This window comes from Neopsephotus bourkii, unplaced genomic scaffold, assembly GCF_033783945.1.
Source record: "Neopsephotus bourkii isolate Nb327-2 ecotype Australia unplaced genomic scaffold, CSIRO-AGI_Nbou_v1 NB_1287, whole genome shotgun sequence".
Lineage (NCBI taxonomy): Eukaryota > Metazoa > Chordata > Aves > Psittaciformes > Psittacidae > Neopsephotus > Neopsephotus bourkii.
Window position 1 is genome coordinate 4,273,250 of NW_026901771.1, and position 19,236 is coordinate 4,292,485.

General features: G+C 42.8%; 2 protein-coding genes across 3 annotated transcripts; one reads left to right on the forward strand and one right to left on the reverse strand.

Moving 5' to 3' along the window:
- LOC133218814 (protein FAM162A-like) lies at nucleotides 1-7,782 on the reverse strand. Its single transcript, XM_061365624.1, is given in 4 exon segments — nucleotides 1-270; nucleotides 1,983-2,091; nucleotides 4,948-5,077; nucleotides 7,253-7,782. Coding segments are annotated over 4 exon segments (606 nt in total). The 5' UTR covers nucleotides 7,524-7,782; the 3' UTR covers nucleotides 1-174.
- A 218-nt stretch (nucleotides 7,783-8,000) lies between these two features.
- On the forward strand, nucleotides 8,001-17,508 carry MIX23 (mitochondrial matrix import factor 23). Of its 2 annotated transcripts, none has more exons than XM_061365561.1 (5): nucleotides 8,001-8,103; nucleotides 8,901-9,026; nucleotides 10,036-10,182; nucleotides 14,374-14,433; nucleotides 17,215-17,508. In XM_061365561.1, exons 1-5 carry the CDS (start codon nucleotides 8,053-8,055, stop codon nucleotides 17,263-17,265), a joined length of 435 nt encoding a protein of 144 aa, XP_061221545.1. In that variant the 5' UTR covers nucleotides 8,001-8,052; the 3' UTR covers nucleotides 17,266-17,508. The 2 variants fall into 2 exon arrangements, with proteins under 2 accessions (XP_061221545.1, XP_061221544.1); XM_061365560.1 differs by lacking the exon at nucleotides 8,001-8,103 and adding an exon at nucleotides 8,286-8,631.
- Nucleotides 17,509-19,236: the final 1,728 nt, after the last annotated feature.

Below are 19,236 nucleotides of genomic sequence, written 5' to 3' on the forward strand. Positions count from 1 at the left end.
TGAGGTTGTTAGGAAAAGTAAAGTATTTCTGGTTTTAATGATTACAGGATAATGTATTAATTTTCTTGAACATGAGAGTACAGAAGCAACATACATGAAAGATGTGACTATATTCTTCCAGTGCCAAGAGGGACAGATTTTCTTCTCCAGTATGTGGTCTCTTCATCTCCTCCTTTAAGGTTTAGCCGATGTGCTCTGAGTAGCTTCTTCTCTCTATTGTGCTTTCTTGTCCAAGTTTATGCTTGTAAGAGTTTCATGCCTTTTTACAGCCTACAACATAATGACAAAGCAAGAGCAGGTATCACCTAAAGGACTACAGGTACAAAACATGAATCAACAGTTCACACAATATCTGGCCTATCCTTTTCAAGGCCCAGTTCTGTCAGCTTTAATGCCAGGTGAGAAAGGGTTAAAAGAAAAACAGACTATTTTGGCTTAAACCCATTACATCTCTAGGAATAAATGTGCCTAAATGTGCCTTTTGTTAAGGCACTAGAGTATATATGGTCAGTATTTAATACTCTGGTCTTCAGAAGTCAGAGGTACTGGAAACAAATAAGAAATGAAACATAATAGATTCCTGTTGCTGTGAAAACAAGGATCCCAGAGCAGCTGTACTCTTTCCAGTGTTTGCATTCATACTACCCCAGTATAAGAGGAAATGTTCTGGGAATTGTCAGTGTTCAGTCTCTTATGGTAAAAAACCTTTCCATTGTTACATTTCAGAGTGCTGCATCCTTTTCATTTTGATAGGCAAATGCTGGCAGAAATGTCATTTGACACTTCAGTAGTTCACAGTGCTGGGTTTGATAGGCTTCTTCCTAGTTTTAAGGTTTCTCTATAACACTTAGGCTATAGAAAGAAAATCAGCACTCTTACTCAGAACTGCCTCAGAGAAAGGCAGCACACAACTAAGGTTCTGCCCATTTAGATGCTTTAAGCTGAGGGGTTTCTGCTTTCAGTCATCTGTAAAAGAATGTAGTGGACTCTTGTTTCTGTTACCACTGTGCTTTTTTATCCAAAGTAACTTGACAATAAGTTGCACAGATTATATTTGCATTCCTTGACTTGAATTCTAATGCTGCTGAGAAGCTTTAGCTTGGCTTCAGTGCACAAAAAGTGTTCCTTGCTTCTTTGCAGAAATACCTCAAAGTTAACAGTTCACCAACTGTGTTGAAAACGCATAAAATTAAGGCATGACTAGCCTTTGCTGCACATGGAATCTTAGTCTTTATACTCACTCTCTTAATACGATGCTAATTAAATCGTAGACCTAGTTCTGCCGCATGTTGAGCTTGGATACCTTGCCAGATTCTATGCAAGTGAAGGATGCTCAGTACCTCCAGGATTTGGGAACTTTTCTATGAATTAGTGTTCCGATTCAACAACCATTAATAATTTGAGAACTTGTTCCATCCACGCTAAGTAAAACTATTTTCTAATGCAATTAAAGGGTACAGAATTACCATCTCTTCACTATTTAAAAATACTTTTGAGTATTCTCATGTCTTGTCCTCGGAGAAACCTACTTATTTGCTGTTTCCATTATATTGAGTGTATGAGTGTTGCAGTGTGTAGAGAGGCATTTGTAATAGGTCCATACAGTTGCTATATGGACCCCATTGGCCCAAGGAGCCTTTACCTGCCCACCAGATCCTCACAACAGAAGGTGCTCTTTCCTTTTGACTTCTTGCAGCCCATCAGCAAAACCAAGGAGTTAAAACAATGCAATCATTGAGAAAAAAATACTTTTTTCTCTTTTTAAAGGAAGCAGATGCATTCTTAACAGTGACATCACCCTTTTGTGACCTGGGAATTAATCAGTGAGGTTCAGTTCTGGGGAACTGGGAAGACATAGTTTTGATCAGTGATAGAATTAAACCAACAAACCCCAAACCAAAACAGTGCTAACAATCCACAGGAGGAACTGAAGAGTTTATGTCAAGACTGATCTGTGCTCACCAGCCAAAAATTGTGCTTACCTGCTTTCCTCTAATCACCATGATTATGCATCCCACTATTGTCAGTGCGATCATCACATAGCTGAACTTCACACGCAGTGTGGTCTTTGCTGCTCTGATTGTATCAATCCTCAAGAAATAAAAGAACAGACACCCTCATTACCAGAGACACAAATAAGTCCTTTGGCTAACGGTTATTTGTTAAGAGAGAATATTGCTTATCATTGCAGCCAAGTGATCTGGAAGAGGAGGGAGGCTGCAGTATTTAAGTATGCACATTCACTACGGAGATGACAGGAAAGAGAGAGGGATGGTTTTACTAATATGATATTCTTCTTAATGTCAGATCCCTCTCCGCTCACTACCACATTCCAGGATCAGCAAAGTCAGGGAGCACTGCACCCGTATGAGGACTGTGGTGTATTTAGCATTGTAAAACATGCATTTTCCCTCAGCAGCAGAAAGCAGGGTAAAAAACATTTGTCAGCAGGAATAAAATAGTGTCTAGCAGTTGGAGCATCTTGGGCAGGGGGAAGCATTATCACAGCTTAGTAAGCCTGAGCTTCAGAATCATTTTATTTATGATGCAGTCTGTTTTCCAGCAAGAAGGCTTCCTCCACTACTGGGTTTGATATTATTACAGGTACACACTGGCAGCTGAATGAAACACTCCTGAGAAATTCAGAGTAGGACTTGGGAAAAGACCAGTAGTTACCCACTTCCCTCCTGCTCTTCAGAGTGTGAAGGTAACCTGTTTTCCTGAGAAGCTAAGGAGGCATGGAGGATTGAAAGCCTTCCAACAGCAGCTTTGAATTCCTTTAAATCTTTTTATTTCAGGGGGATTAATAGCCACACCAGTAGCTATCCTACTACCTTGGGAAAAACCTGTTGCCTAGTTTGCTGTTAGATTTTTCAAAAACCTTCCACAAGAAGAGTTTCCATTATTAAAACCTTCAAATGTACATGTGATGAGTTAAAAATATCAGTTATTTTAAGTTGGGTTAAACTCTAAAGATAATTCTACCCAAATGGTGGCTCAGTCAAATTTAAAGTTCCTCTTAGAAATACCAATGCAAGAAGGGCCAGTGAACCATAAAGCTTTTAGATGTGCTCTCCACAATAACCAAGGTCCTATACCTTATATGATTAATTCTCCTAGCAGAATTTAGAGCAGTTGACTCCCTTCTCAAGGAGGTCTGATGTTCTCACTGATTAAATTTAGCGTATTATAAAATTATGGAGTAGAAAAGCATCAACATAATGTGATAAAAGAATAAATGCATCAAATTAGGTAATTGTACACCAAAACTAACATGAGTGAATATGGAATAATTCACTGTGTTTTGACCCTTATACTTGAAGGAAAAAAGCTACTGAAGTACCCATGATAGTTCAACATGGTAAATTGCAGAGGACCTGAGAACTGAAGAGCGTTTTGTCCTTGTTTTTGGAGAGTAACAATGATGTGATCCCTGCTCCAAAGTACTGATGCAAGATTTCTGATGACAGGGAACATGCCCATCTACCATGAAACTAAGAGTTAAATTTAGCTTCCATGTTGGTTTTGCTAACAATCTGCCATGAACAAATCAGGCAGAGGAAGCAATGAAGCTGGAATGCACAGAAGTAGGATTTAAAAGCTTTCTTTGTTACTTTTTGAAGTACCGTAGATGTGTTAGAATATACAAGAGAAAAATGTAGCTATCTGAACTCAGTTTGCATTTTAAATCAATTCAGTGGCTAAGATTAACATTTGTTTAATAAATGAGTTATTTCTTGCAAGATTCCCAAGTTCTATCACAAGCCCTTACAATCCACTCTTAGTTCAGAATGGGAAAAAAAGCTTTTGTGCTTTTCTAGTTCTTAGTTTTCTCCTCAGCTTTGGCCTAAAGGAAAATGAGAATTCCCTAAGCACTTGCAAAAATGGTCACCTTTTACCCAAACTTGGTTTGTCCTTTCAAGAAACCACTGAAATGACTTTCAATCACTCTGCTGTTTTCTTAAAAGCCCTCATAACAAATCTTTGGGCAAAACCAGATGAACGGGCAATAGCATAAGTTGTAATAATTGATGGCTTTATGTATTTCAAATGTAATTTTAAGAAAAGTGCCTTAGTAGAAAATGGAAGGATTAATTTTTAACAATGTTTCTCCATTGTGATACACTTACAAAAAACCAGATACAGGGGTAGATTTTCAGTTCCTACAAGGTGCATCCAAACCGAGTATCCTTAGAGGACAGCTACAGTGTTTGCCCAAGTAGTACAAGATTTACTGTATCTTTTAAACTTAAATACATACAGATATTTAAAAGCATTACAAGCATGTTTTAAAAAGTAACTATCCTACCACTAGAAATACTTTTCAACTAATAATTGCCCGTTGTTAAGTTTGATCTTCGTTTCAGGTACGCAAACTAGAACATCCAGGTTTATTTTCTACTTTTCACACAGAGCAAAGCATTGACACAGCTCCACCAGCAACAGGGAAATTTGGACTATGCATATTTTTTTGTTAGGGAGCCTTTCCACTGTTTGTTAGTTTAAATCCCACGAGCGAACAGAGCTGGCCCATGTGCTCTAGATGTTCACTAATAAAGATTTTAAATGAGTTTCAGTTATTTTAGAGGTATATCATGAAAGTTTTGCACAAAGGGAGACTGATGTAGGAATTAAAACACTAGAAAAACCTCACTAGTGTTTGCAAAAAGCTTTTTGGATTGGGAGATAAGAGTAACAAGTTGCTGATTGTGATGTTCTAGTGAAACAAGTGATAAATGCTGGTCATGCTTTCAGGAAAAAAGAAATCCAAAGGGGTAGATGATCTCAGTAATGCAGAATTGCTGAGGTCACCTCATCTACAAGACAATAAACCAAACACAGCAGTGTAAGATTTTTTTACCTTTGGAAACCCATACCATTTAAGAAAAAGTTATGGTGGAGTTGCATTCAAGTAACTTATTTCTGCATGGACAATGTCTCTTTTACAGCTTCAAAACTGGCACTTATGAGACAGTCTCTGGTATATCCTCTGGTTTTTTGAAATGGCCTGCCCACAACAAAAATCTTTTGTCCCAGTCTGTAGGCTTGTGTCCAGGCACCCTCAAAGTAGACCAACCTAAAAGAACCCCAACAAAATGCACAAACAAAGCCAAAACACCACTAAAACCAGTAGTCAGAGAAGCTGAATTGCCACAGCTGTAATGAAACCAGTTAGGGTGAGCAATGCAGAAGTGTGATTGCTAGAGTTGGTTAGGAGACAAGGAGTCTATCAGAATCAGATTAACAAACTTGTACATAGGGATTAAACTAAGGCCATGTAAGGAAAGCCAGATCTTGTCCAAGACTTCAGTATTTGTATCCTTAAATTTGCATCACCTACTCTAACATCTAAGCTTCCTAAGGTGCTGTGATAGTTTTCCCATTATATTAGTTTAAAAAAAATACAAATAAACCAAATGGAACTGCTACAGAAAAGCAAATATGCTGCACTGTTACATCACAGAATGTTAACAGGCAGTGTAAGTTTTTATCTGATCTGGAGGCATAAACAAACATAACCATAAGCAGAGATTAGGCCCTTAATTTTCAGCTCAGTTTTTCAAACTCCATATATAAATACTCATACTAAGGGAAAGTTTCCATGCATAAGATACTAAAATCTAGCAAATAAAGTGCAAAGGTGGACAGGTTGGGGTTTTTTTAACAATGGGAGGTATTCTGAATGGATGCATGCTGCCTCATGGCATCATAAATTATCTAGGAAGTAGGGTGGATACAGTTTGCTGACAGCACTGAGTTACTCAAAGCCAGAAAGAAGAGTGTTACATGCAGAGAGCCGCAGGGCTTCAGAATCCCAAGTCAATGAGCTGGCCAGTGAAACCCCACGAGTATAAACAGGAAGCAATTCCAGCTGACACACAAAGGACAGACTCTAACCTAACCATTATTGCTGAGGAGCAAGTCCTCAGGGTTTCATAGAGCTTTTGGAATAGTGTTCAGTAATAGAAAGGGAAACGGCATTACTAGCAATGATTAGGAACACAGACAAATACAAAAGCAGCAATATGCCATTGTATAAAACCACAACTGCAGCATTTTGAAAAGCATGTCAAGTACAAATCCCTCATCTCAGAAACAGTTGAAATAGAACTGGCACGAAGAAAACTGGGGAGGACCACAGGTAGGGAATGGCCACCATGTAAGAAGCTGTATCATAGAATGAGCCTGACTTGGACAAGCTGTAATTGAAGCTCCTCTCAGCACAACAGAGGGCATCAGAATCTTAAGTGACATTAACAGCGTGGGTTATAATAACCAGGACCCGTTTTGGAAGGGGTACTGAATAAGGGAACTTTACATTGGAAGAAGCACACACTGGGTTTAAAAAACAGATACATGATTAGATGTGTTTTCTCACAGCATGGTTCAGCTGAGGAATTCCTTCTCAGAATGTGGATGCTAAAAATACATCTTGCTTAAGGAGAATGGGCAAATTTATGAAAGAAAAAAATAAAAAGAAATGCAGTAAGGACCATTAAACACAAAAATGCCACCTCTGGGACAGAAGTGTCTTCAGGTCCTTGCTATTGCTCACCGTTCCTGTTAGTCTTCACAAAAATGCAAGCGATCTCCTTTACTGGCCACTGCTGGAGACATCACACTGCTGAGACCTCATAGAAATATGCAAAATGCTTCAGACCTGTATGCTTCTTTTATCCAGCATCAGCAGGCCATGAAGGGAGCCTGTTTTACAAGAAGTCTGCTTAGAGTATCAGAACTGTCCCATACATAGGAAAAAAATGTTTAATGGCTTGAGCTTTACCTGACCAGCTCCACCCTTGCAAACGAGCCAAGCCCATGATTCAGACTGACTCCTGCAGGGCAGGCACAAGTTTTTGAACAGCAGGAGCTGGTTCTACTATGAACAACTGCAGAAGTATTTTAGTTCATGTGATGTTCCTGACCATTGATAGTTTACTTCAGGGTTGAAGAGTCTGTTCTACAGCACAACTGAAGAGCCTCAGTGCAGGACTGCACACCAAATAAGATACTAGTGACCTGCTACAAAGCGAAAACTGTGTTCTCACACGCAGAAATACTGATCCCTGGCTTTGTTTAAACCCAAGGTTTTATTGCTAAATTTAACACTCAGTTTTTCAGTCTAAAGATCAGAATTCCCTCTCAAAAAAACCCAGGGATATTAGCATCTATGCCAGTACAATTCCTGATCAGATGACTGCAGCCTGGATATCTAAGTATGTTGTATCATGAAACATAGCATGATTATTACCAAAAACTCTTACTTTTGGCTGATGTTGACCTTCTTCATGGGGTTTAATGCAAAGCCTTCTGCTTATATTTGGTTCCATTCCTTCAGTCGTTCTCAGAATTGAGGGAATATTTCTCCCCAGAAAGTCAACAGCCCCACCTGGAAGAGAAAGCAGAAGAAGCAAAGAGGCCAAATCAGTATAGTAGAAAGAAAGAATATTATCTTTTAAATGGACGAATGGAACCAGAAAACACACACCAACTTTGAAAGACAAAGGAGCATTTCTAAACATAGAAATTCAGTCTTCTTTATGGTGGCTGAAAATGTCCCTCCTATGAAAAAGAGCCGCCCTTCATTTTTTATGCACAATACATTCCACCCCTGCAAAGTTTACATTTACAGGCGGACAGCCCCAACCAAACCCTTTCCAAGATCTCCAGGGGAGGAAGGAAAGGTGCAAATCCATTCTTTCCATGTTCTTCAGTCAGTCTGGGGGCTGCCAGCCCCCCACACAGTCGCCAAACCTTCGCTTCTTCCGCCGCCGCACCACCTGCCACTGGTCCAGGGGATTCCCGCTCCCCACCGCCGCGCCACATACCGCTGCCCTGGCCTAGCCCCGGCGCTCCTCAGTGTCACTGCTGGGCCGGCATCGGGACTGGAGAAGAGCGGCGAAGCGAAGTAGAACGCAGCGCGAAGCCTCCCTCCGCCACCGCTATCGATGCCCGGCCCGGGGCCGCTCCTCTCGGCAGGGCACGCCTCCCTTCGCGTCATCCCGCCTCGCCGCTGGATTGGCTGGCGCCGCGGCCGTCGGCCTTTCCAGTATGGCGGCGCCCGGCGGAGCGGGGACCTGTGAGGACTTCGCCGAGTTCCAGGTAACCCGCTCCGGGTTGTGCGGGGGGTGCTGGCGGTGATAAAGGGCGCTCCCGCTGCATCGCCGCGCTGCCGCCGCCTCCAGGCAACGCCGTGTGCGGCCCCGAGGGAGCGCGCACCCCGTTTTGGGGCGGCGAGGTCACCACTGCACGCTTGGGGCGAGATGCGGCGGCGGGGAGGGGGACCCGGCCCGGCCCAGCCTGGTCCGGCCTGGCCTTCCGGTTACCCCGTCGGCGGGAGAGCGGTGCCCTCTAGCAGGGAGCGGGGCAGGGAAACCCGCCTCCCGAGAGGGGACCCCGGGACGGGGCGTGGAGCCTCCGTGCGCGCCCGCACGTTGTTTAATGGAGAGTGAAGCGTCCCGCGTGCGGTGCGAGCAGCGTCCGGGGGTGATCGCTGGCCTGTTCCTTAAATACCGTACCCTAATGAAGGTGTTTCCTTTATTTAATTCGAAGTTTGGTGCAGGTTGTGCCCGGTTTCCCGTCTGGAAGCGTGGACCGGTGGGGATGGGGCCTTGGGCAGCGGCTCTGCGGGTGGGTTACCAGAGGGAGACCGGGGGCTTGGGCGGTGCTCGTTACTCGGTGCTGACGAGCTCTTTCCCCTCTGGCCTTTGCTGCTGAGAATAGTCGGTTTGCAGCACATACTGCTGCATACACTGCATGCACGTACTTCATATGTGCGCTTGGTGAGAGCTTCTTGTTGCTGTTTGTAAGCAATCCACTTAGTTTTCTAAGGCACAGTTTTTGCAGTAGGTTTCTCTCAGGTATTTAAGCTAATATGATTGTTATTTTTTTAAACACAGGAGTTTCTCAGGGTGATGAGGACAATCGATGACAGAATTGTCCACGAATTAAACACTACGATTCCAACAGCTTCCTTTGTGGGGAAGATTGATGCCAGCCAGACGTGTAAACAGCTCTATGAGTCTGTGAGTGTGCTCTCCTTTGACTCTTTGCCCTCTTATGGGTGTTTTATGTGCATAGGCTAGTAAAGCATCCCCAGTGTCTATGGAAACCACTACCTTGATATATTAGAATTACAGAATCAACTAGGTTGGAAAAGACCTTTAAGATCATCAAGTCCAACCCTAGGACTGCCAATTCCACCATTTAGTCCATCCTCTAGTGTCACTGAGGGCCTTGTCTACACGGTATGTGAACACTTCCAAGGACGGTGACTCCAGCATTGCCCTTGGCAGCCTGTTCCAATGCCTGAGCACCCTTTGGGGAAGGAATTGTTCCTCATCTCCAGTCTAAACCTCCCCTGGTGCAGCTTTGAGGCCGTTTCTTCTTGTTCTGTCACTTGTTCCTTGAGAGAAGAGACCGACCCCACCTCACTCCATCCTCCTGTCAGGTAACTGTAGAGAGCGATAAGGTCCCCCCTGAGCCTTCTCTTCTCCAGACTAAACTCCCAGGTCCCTCAGCCATTCCCCATCACACATGTGCTCCAGGCCTTGCACCAGCTCTGTTGCCCTTCTCTGGCCGGGCTCCAGCACCTCAGTGTCTATCTTGTAGCGAGGGGCCCAGAACTGAACACAGGATTCGAGGTGCAGCCTCACCAGTGCTTTATATACCTGTAATCGGCATGCTTGGCTTCTCTATGCATCTAAACTGCATGCATGTAACAGTTACCTCAGTTTAAAACCACTTGGGGAAATTTGTTCTGCAGCAGTAATACTTGAGGTGCACTTCAGGCCTCAGTGGATGGTATTAGCCCTGTCCGCTTCTTTCTTTGCAAGACTCCTGCTCATGTATATCTTTGACTTTTGATCAACTTCCTACCTGTTACTAAAAGCAGTGTTACTTCTAACATAGAATCAGGGGTTTTCTATAGGCACAGGAGGGCCTTGACTTTAGAAAGTCTTTCTTTTAACTTGTAAATCGAAGTAATTTTATTATCTGCTGAGTTGTTGTGACTTTCTTTCTCTCCCCACTTAGTTGATGGATGCTCATACCAGCAGGGAGAGAATCATCAAAAACTGCATTGCTCAGACTTCCAGTGTAGTGAAAACTCTCAGAGAAGAGAGGGAAAAGGCCCAGGATGATGCAGTGTTATTAAAGCAACTCAGGAAAGAGCAGACAAAGGTGAGTGGTGGAGCTTTGTAGAGATTACTTAGAGAGGAAAGAGGAGTTGATCTTTCCCAAACGGGAAGACCAGTGTGATGGAGAGAACCTGAGGTGGATTCTGGCTTGGGCAGTCTTTTCCAAGGTTCTTGCTGGCTGGGTATATGAGAAGTGTTTCCCCTAGCCCTCAGGAGAGAGCTGCTTTTATCCTGCAAGTGGAGCATTTTCTGAGATCCTGTTACACAAAGGCCATAGAAAAAACTTACGTACTTCCCCATGGTGGGCTCTAACCTTCACTGGCTAACACCACTTAGCATATAACTTACCTGTGGGTTGCTTAGTCCTTTTAAAATACCTGAAGGCTCATTTTGACCTTTGAGATCTTGTAAAACTAGTATATCTGCAAACAGCAAGTATGGGTGCTAAGATGCAAACACCAGAAGATAATGAAATACAGCTTTCATGTATGACTCTTGCACCACAGAGATACGCAGCCTTGAAGCTGTCGCCTTTAGAAGCGTCATCCTTACTTGGTGTATTAAGTGGAATTCCTGTCCTCTAAGAGGAGCTTTCAGGCAACTTTGAATTCCATTTAAGTGACTTTGTTGTTCTTTAATATCTCTTTGATTAATTTTATGAGTACCTTGTGATGGTGTGAGAGAGATTTCTGGGTTTGCGTAGGGAATTTTAATGTGCAAACACCCTCTCAACCTTCTGGCCTCTGGATGGAAAGTGTACTTCACCAGAGGTGATCTAGATGGAGCATCAGAAGTGGACAAGGGAACCCCACTCTCTTGCCCCTGTTCCATGCTCTCCTTTGTAGGCAAAAAGGTGCTGCCTATGTACTAGGAGTGGAGATTAGCTGGGATGTGAACTGTTCTGTTGGTTTCTCTTCCAGACCTGCTCTGTGTGGCTCAGGTGCTTGCATCACATCACAAGACTGCTTGCTTATTGCTTTTCTATTTTTTGCTTACACTGGCTAGGTGTGTGTTATGTTCAGCAGTTTAGTGAGCCTTCCTCTGCTGAGGACTATCATAACCAGGGTTTCCAATACAAGGTGAGTTCTCATAACAGCCAGATATCCCCCCATCACGTATACATATATATGGTCCTGTATGCTGGGTGTGGCTTTTCCTGCTGCAATAATAAAAGAATTGAAGAGACCAGTCCTAAAATTTTGCTGTTGTGGTGCTGAACTACCTCATAGAATCACAGAATGGTTTGGGTTGGAAAGGACTTTAAGCTCATCCAGTTCCAGTCCCCTGCCATGGACAGGGACACCTCACACAAGACCGTATTACCCAAGGCTCTGTCTTCTGTGGCCTTGAACACTGCCAGGGATGGATCATTTACCTCTTCCTTGGGCAACCTGTGCCAGTGCCTCACCACTGTCACAGTAAAGAACTTCCTTATATCTAACCTGAACCCCCCCTGTTATCCCTCTGCCTCCAAGAGGAGCCACTTGTAGCCCCTGCTTTCAAAGAGCAGTTGAATGCTGATGCAGATGTAGTAAAAGAACTTCCTGAGGGGATGATTTGAACTCAAGCATCTGATTTTTCCCAGGCACTGAGTGAACGAAATGTTTGTTCTTGTGCTCTTCAGAGAAGTGCTCTGTCATGAGCTCAGATTTAAGAACCAGGTGGCAGGTGAGTGCTTTATTCTTAAAGCCTCACTTAGGGAACTGCTAACAAGCATCCATACTAGTCTGGAAAACTAGAATGGTAGCTTAGTATTTTCCTCAAATGTTGTTTGCAGAGTCAGTTTCTCAAATCATTTGGTTACTGAGCCCAGCACCTATCACTGAAACCACTGGGAGGATTGCAATGATAATGTTGAATAGTTGGAAGTGATTCAAATATTAAAAGCAATCCATGATTTGGAAACATCCCAGAAAGCTTTTGATGAGATGACCTCAGATTTTTACTTTATGAGGTGCATCTCCTCCACCCCTTTTTGGATTTGTTTAGTTCTCTGAGAGTGGTGTTTTCTCTACAACTTCAGAAAGCTGTCTTGACAGAACAAATCCTACATTTAAGATTATGCATTTCAAATACATATTCACTTGGTTGCAATACAGATCTGCTTTCTCATTTATATTTCTCTCATCCTGCTAATGGTACAAATTGGAGGACTTTCTCCAAAACTTTTACTTCTGGGTCACTGAATAGGAAAGCTTGGAGTAGTGTCAGTCTAGCAGCTAAATCTTTTAATCTACTTACATTGAAACATCACTTGATTATTGCATTAATTTGTTATTGTCTTAGTTTACTTAAATGAATTATCAGAAAATAGCCAACCAAATAAATCCTGGAACTCCAAACCATACAGCATAATGGTTAGCAGCTTTAGCAAGTGAATTAGTAAAGCTTGTCAAAACATGTTGTGGTTTAAGCCCAGCCCTTAACTTAGAACCATGCAGCCGCTCACTCACTCCCATCCTTCTTATCCCATGCTCCCTTGGGGATGGGGAGGAGATCAAAAGAATGTAAATCCCACTGGTTGAGATAAGAACAATCCAGTAACTAAGGTATAACACAAAACCACTACTGCTACCACCAATAATAATGATAAGGGAAATGACAAGGGGAGAGAATATAAAACTGAAAGGGGAATTAAGGAAAAGAAAATAATCAACACAAGTGGTGCACAACTCAATTGCTCACCACCCGCCGAGAGATACCCAGCCTGACCCAAGCAGTGATCTGGGCTTTCTGGGTGACTCCCCCCATTTTCTATACTGGGCATGATGTGCTGTGGTGTGGAATACCCCTTTGGCTAGTTTGGGTCAGGTGTCCTGTCTCTCCCCCCTGCTGGCTTCTTGTGCCCTTCTTCACTGGCAAAGCATGAGGGACTGAAAAGTCCTTGGTAGGGGTAAGTGCTACTGAGCAACAGATAAAACGTTGGTGTGTTATCAGTGTTGTTCTCAGGCTAAAGTTGAAAACACAGCTCTGCACCAGGTACTAGGAAGGAAAAAAACAACTGCTACAGCTGAACCCAGGACAGAATGTCAGATTATGTTTTAAAAGCAACAACAAATTCCACCGTATAGCCATGTTGATTGATACTATATTGTTGTTTGGTTCTGCAACTCTAAGGAAAAGGCTAAAATATTTTTGCTTAAGCTTGGTGTCAAGGCAGTTAATCATAGAATCACAGAATGGTTTGGGTTGGAAAGGGCCTTAAGATCATCTAGTTCCACCTCCCCTGCCAGGGGCAGGGACACCTCATGCTAAACCATGCTACCCAAGGCTCTGTCCAGCCTGGCCTTGAACACCGCCAGGGATGGAGCATTCACAATTTCCCTGGGCAACCCATTCTAGTACCTCACCACCCTCACAGTAAAGAACTTCTTCCTTACAATGTTACAGTCAAGTTGATTGTAAACCTACTGACATGCACCAGCAGGAAAAACCTTTCTTTGAACTGCTAGGGATCTTCTGAGTGGTTCTTTTACAAAGACTAATCTGGATCATCTATTCACTCTATAGATTCTGGATGGTTATTTCAAACAGTTTGAAGTCCTGTTGAGCAGGTAAAGGTGCATCCAGCAACTCTAGTTGTGTGTGTCTGGACATCTTACTTGGAATGTTTTTGATGGGATTTCTGTCTTGGCTTGCATCTGGTCACGACCTCTAAATGGAGCCATGTGTTTGTTGAGACTCCAACAAAAATACATCTGAACTACAGGCAAAAGAAGGCAGATGGTTCTTAAATGCCTTGCTTCAGGGCCTCATGGGAGGGTCAAATTACTGCAGGTTACCTGAACACAACTGTCACACCTGCCCCTTGGGCTTTCTGATGGGTGCAAATCAAAGAGAGTCTTACATTTCTTATGTAAGTGCGTGTTCAAGAACTGCATATTGTGGTAGTTCTTTTGCATCTGTGTAAACCTGATTTGTCCTACCCTGATAACATAACATATTAACTGATTCATATATCGTGAACATACATGATCTGTTCTTGTAGACCCTTTTTTGGTCAGTACACAGAGGAGACAGCACAGGAAACGGAGAGGATCTATTTATGATCTGAATTCTAAATCTGATTCTGAGACCTGTGCTCAGTCCTAGCTTTGCTGCCAGCTTCCTCTAATAATGCATGTGTGGAAGAATGACAACTCAAGGCTGCAGATCCAGAAAGCTGCAATAGTGGTAAATATTGAAGACTACACAGTCCACTGTTTGACAATAACTTCTTTATCTGTTTCTGCAGTTGAAATTGATGCAGTCGGAACTGAATGTTGAAGAAGTGGTAAACGACAGAAGCTGGAAGGTACTCAATCATTTAGAATAGTGATGATGTTCTGCACTGCAAACAAAAGAAAAGCATCTGATTTAGGGGGGAGGAAGGACTGTGGAGTGCTCCCTGTGCAGCTCCCTTACTCCTTGCCCAGGTGGCTAGGTACTTTGTAGACTTTTCCATGGTGGCCTATCTGAAAAGCTTTGCTGGGCCTCCAACAGTGTCAGAGAGATGAGTCTTTCAGATTTGGCTGTGTGGTACTGATGGTGCTTCTGAGCAGAGGCCAGAGGAAGAGGAGGCTGTGGAAATTGAACCTTTTCCTGATGGAGCTCCCTGGTGCAAAGGGCAGGCTTGCTGTTGCTCTCATGTGTCAACAGAGGTGGCACATCACCCTCTGAATTGATAGCCCCAGATGCTGTCTTGTTATAAAGTGATCTTGACACTGAGATTAAATTCTGAGGTGGCTCTATTCTGTCACTGCAGCATTTCACACCTCGCATCCTCTTCTGGTTTGTTGTAGTTTTTCAGAGCTTTCAGTACTGTATAGAGAACCTCTTTTCCTCTCCAAATGCAAAAAGGATTTTTGTTTCCCTCTGAATACAGGCAATTAGGGTTAGGGTTAGGGTTACAGCAATAGCTGCCTGTAAAACATGTCACTGAAGGAATTAGAATCAGTCCTAGTTGTGGACCGAATGCAGTTTGTAACATGGAAGTGCTTATTGGTTTGCAGGTGAGGACCTCCACTCTTTTTTACTGTTGCAGACTTCTAGTTGGAAAGTACACTTACGTATTTACCTTAACCCTAACCAACTGAAAAGTGACTGGAAAAATCTGACTAGGAAAGAGGTATTTGCCAACATTGCTCTGGGTAGCCGTAGTGGAAGTGGCATACAGAAAGATGCTGCTGGATAGAAATGCATGCAGTGGAATTTTGTTTGGCTAATGCCAAACAAGGAATTGGCTTCCAAAACAAGATACTTCCATCAGCCTCTGGGAGGTATAACCTCCCCATTGGACTTCATTCTTGAAGTGTATTACAGTATTATGTAAAAGACATCAAAATCAAGTTTCTGCCTAGTAACATGAATGCTAAGGTTTCTCAGGCACTGTCTTTCCTTTCTGAAAAAGGAGAGTAGCTCTTCACAGATAGACCGATGAAGTTGAGTGTCCTGAGTAACACACTGAGATCTGTGGGTCAATGATCCTAACAGTAGGAGGCAGTGTTAGGATTGTAGCGTCAATCTTCCTTCCATAGGCTGTGGAGTTACAGTTAAAAAAGCTTCCAAAGGTTGCATGCTAGCAAGCAGGCTGGTGTGCTGTTGGATGCAAGAGACCCTTACAGTCTTTTAGAGTGTATTCCCAGTGACCCTTAAAATGTCTTTTGACAAAAAACAGACAAAAATGATGCAATCTGCTTATTTTAGTAAGAATTTGAATGCTTCTGAATAAGAACCTTTATGGCTCTTGATTTCTACAGTTTGCTTCTGTTGCTTAACTGATCTCAGACCACTGCATATTCTTCACTGTTCCAGAGGTGTCCACTGCATGTGGTAACATAATGTGATCTGCTGTCTGTGTGTGTGAAAGAAACTGTATCACAGCTTTTGTTTTCCTGCAATATGAAGCCGTTTGTAATACATGTCTGTTTCTTAACGTAAATTACATTTGAAAGCAAGTTGAAAATGACTCAGAAGTTGTTAAGAATCAATTCTAAAGCTGATGCATGCTCCAAACTTCACTTCTGCTGAAGTGGCCAGAGGTTCTGAACTCTGAAGAGGGACATCAGCTGTAGAAGATGCTAGGAAGATGCAGTTTAAAAGAATGTATTCATATGAAGTGACACATAGATTCTCCAGAATCACTCTCCCACTCATTTGGCATGTGAAGCCAGTGGGAGAGTTCACGAAACTTGATCTCCTGACAGTCGTAGGTGTTTGGATCTGAAAAGGCCTGGACACCTTGGAAAACAGGAGTGCTGGTGGGGGAGCTGGTAACTGCCTCAGCTTGGTGTTAGGTGCTGCTTGTGTTGCTTTTCAGGACACAAGCTGGGCGAAGTTCAGGGCCAAAACAATAACTAAATTGCTTGTACAGAGCACCTGTAACTTTGGTGTGAACCTGTGTGTTGTACTTTAGATTCAGACTTCCTCACTTTAAACAGTCACATTTGTTAGGGTAAGCAGTCTGCTTGACAAGGCCGAGAGTTCAGGCTAATAAATGGGATCTTCAGTCTCTAGTTCCGTGTGCTAAATTTTACTCAGGGAAGGTGCAGAGGTGGGTGAGGCAAGAGCGGTGTGCCCTTTGCATAGGCAGCATCAGGACCAGCACTCAGATAACTACCAGTATGAACATGGCTTCCAAGAGCCCTTGCACCTCTTAGCTGTCATGGCAATGTAAAATGCATTTGGTCAGGAAAGAGAAGAGTAGAGTATCCAGATTTGAATGCCAGAGTGAACTTAACAGAACACAGCTGGTCAGTAGCCTTCCCCTGGTGATTTCCCCTCCCTCTTTTAAAATTAAAGAAAAAAGGCATCAGCATCTTTGATGACAACAGACTACCAGGATTATGAGCCTGCCTTATCTGAGGGAGAACACTTAGTGCTGTGCAGTCCCCCAGCATCAGGCTGCAAACTTTGGATTCACCAAAGCCAGGAGAGAAGGTGAATGGAGACAGATGCTTTGGTAAGTACCATTTATTGGTACAGCAGGGCTGGGTAGCTTGAGATGGGTGCTAAGTGAAGAGGGAGTTGCCTGAAGTTTTTCTCATCTCCTGGAGGAGGGCTGATTTGCTTTTGCTCTTCTGTTTTGGTGTCTCAGGTATTTAATGAACGTTGCCGAATTCACTACAAGCCTCCGAAGAGTCAATGATGTGGGGTATTTTCCGTCAAGTTGGTCCATAACCGCGAGAGCCAAACTGAAAAGAGACCTTGGGTGAGCTGTGTTGCGACCCTCCAGAACCAGTAGAACCCAGTCTTGTTTTGTTTTGGACCTACTTAGCTGAAAGTTCAAGATTGAAATGATTCTCCTGTAATTAAGAGAAAACAGCTCAACTTTTGTACAAAATATGTGAACAAATGAATTTTATAGTATTAAAATAATTTTCAAATGGAATGCGAAACTGGCATCTTTCTTGCTCTTCTACAGCTTCAACAGTCCTAGAGGGAAAGAAACAGGAAAAACCAGCTCTGAGCAGGCAAGGACAGGGCTCTCCCTGAACTGGTGCCTGTTAAGCTATCAGTGAACATGGTGTCTTTGTGCAAATAACACACTAAAATCTGAAAGGAAATGACACATTGCAGAATGATCAGCAAGCGTAGGTTCAGCAGCCCTGTCACCATAGTTCTGAACTGCTCGGCAGTGGCAGCATTGGTTCAGAGCTGCAGGTTTGCCAGTGCTCCCACAATGCTGACAGGCAGCATGCATCACATACTGGCCTTTGGTCTGCATTCCCAAGTTTTGCAATTTTTCTTTAAATAGGGAATGTGGTGTCAATTAAAACCACTTTGGACTGAAGATGAAGAGAAGTCTCATTCAGGAATGATGCAGCTCACTATCCCTCCTTCTGAAATCTGAAAGGAATCCCATAGGTGAATTGCATTTCAACTGGCAAAAGAGCTGCTCATACCTGGTCCTGTTGCTTCTGGCCATAGCTGTATACTTAGAAAGCTTTAGTGCAACACCTCTGCAGTTAAAAGCAGATAAGTATGAAGAAAGCAGAATTGCTGTAATTACACCTTTATGTTTTGCTAACTAACTGGCTTACAGTCAAATAACAAGGTCTGCTTGGTTGCCAGCTGGTTTTATTACTTAGCACCCTTTAAGAACCCTTTAATTTGAAGAGTCTTAAAAATACAGTCCCCATCTTATAAAATGCTTTGGAATTCAGTAACAGTACCAAAATTACTGTATACTCCCACTTCCCTAAATGCTCTGCATATATGGGGTAGTGGGAAGTAAATGTAGGAATATACCTGTGTTACTGGAAAGCTGGCAAAAATCTGTGCAGCATCATCTGGTTTGTAGTTGTTTGTCCAGAAGAGACTCAGACTACTTGGTGGCATTTATTTTTAGGCAGCAGAGATATTAAGTCTCACTTTTCTTTGAGAATGGGGCAGAAATGTAATTTAAGTCTCTGAGGCTTTCAATCCTAATGTTCAAACTTCATTATTTTTCCCTTTTTTCCCCTAGGTATCACAACTGCTCTAAGCAGACCTTTACTCCATTTGAAGTGCTAGTCTTGCTCTCGAGGTATCCTCATTGTTTTTATGCAACTCTGAAAGCAGAAAACATGTTTGTTCTTCAACTGATAAATTCTTACAATTGTTTATCCTCAAAGTGGAAAGCAAATACTGCTCAGAACTGTGGCCTGAATTGCTACCAACCTAAGTTGCACAGGAGATGGTCCAGTAATGAGATGGTGAGAACAGTTAGTTTTGATAAAGAAGTCAGTACTCCAATAGTGACCTCTAACACAGGTGTCTAAAATACTAGTTCTATCCAGGGCTTAGATCTAAAACTGCAGGGTAAATGTTCCTTTTAAGTCAGCTGTATGATAAGAACTTCTGCCAGTGTGTATAGACAGTTGGCACCAATACTCTGGAAATTCATGCTTGTATTTCTGTAGAAACTAGAGACTGCAATGAGAATTAATCACTGTCCTCCTCTACCCATCCAGATGTTTGCTCAGCTGTTGTGGAAAAAATTCTTCATTAAAGCAGATGCTGTGAAAAATGACCTGTGAAAGGGATGTGATACATACCTAGATTTGTTTCTCTCTTTTTTTGAGTAGCCCAATTTAGCAGTTGTCATGAGAAAACAATGAGAAAAACCCCAACAACC

Bases quoted from the DNA above. Each gene is read 5' to 3' on its own strand.
- MIX23 (XM_061365560.1), top strand. From the start codon at position 8,443: ATGGAGAGTGAAGCGTCCCGCGTGCGGTGCGAGCAGCGTCCGGGGGTG. The intron at 10,183-14,373 runs GTGAGTGGTGGA...CTGTTTCTGCAG, and splicing joins TCAGGAAAGAGCAGACAAAG to TTGAAATTGATGCAGTCGGA. The intron at 14,434-17,214 runs GTACTCAATCAT...TTGGTGTCTCAG, and splicing joins TAAACGACAGAAGCTGGAAG to GTATTTAATGAACGTTGCCG.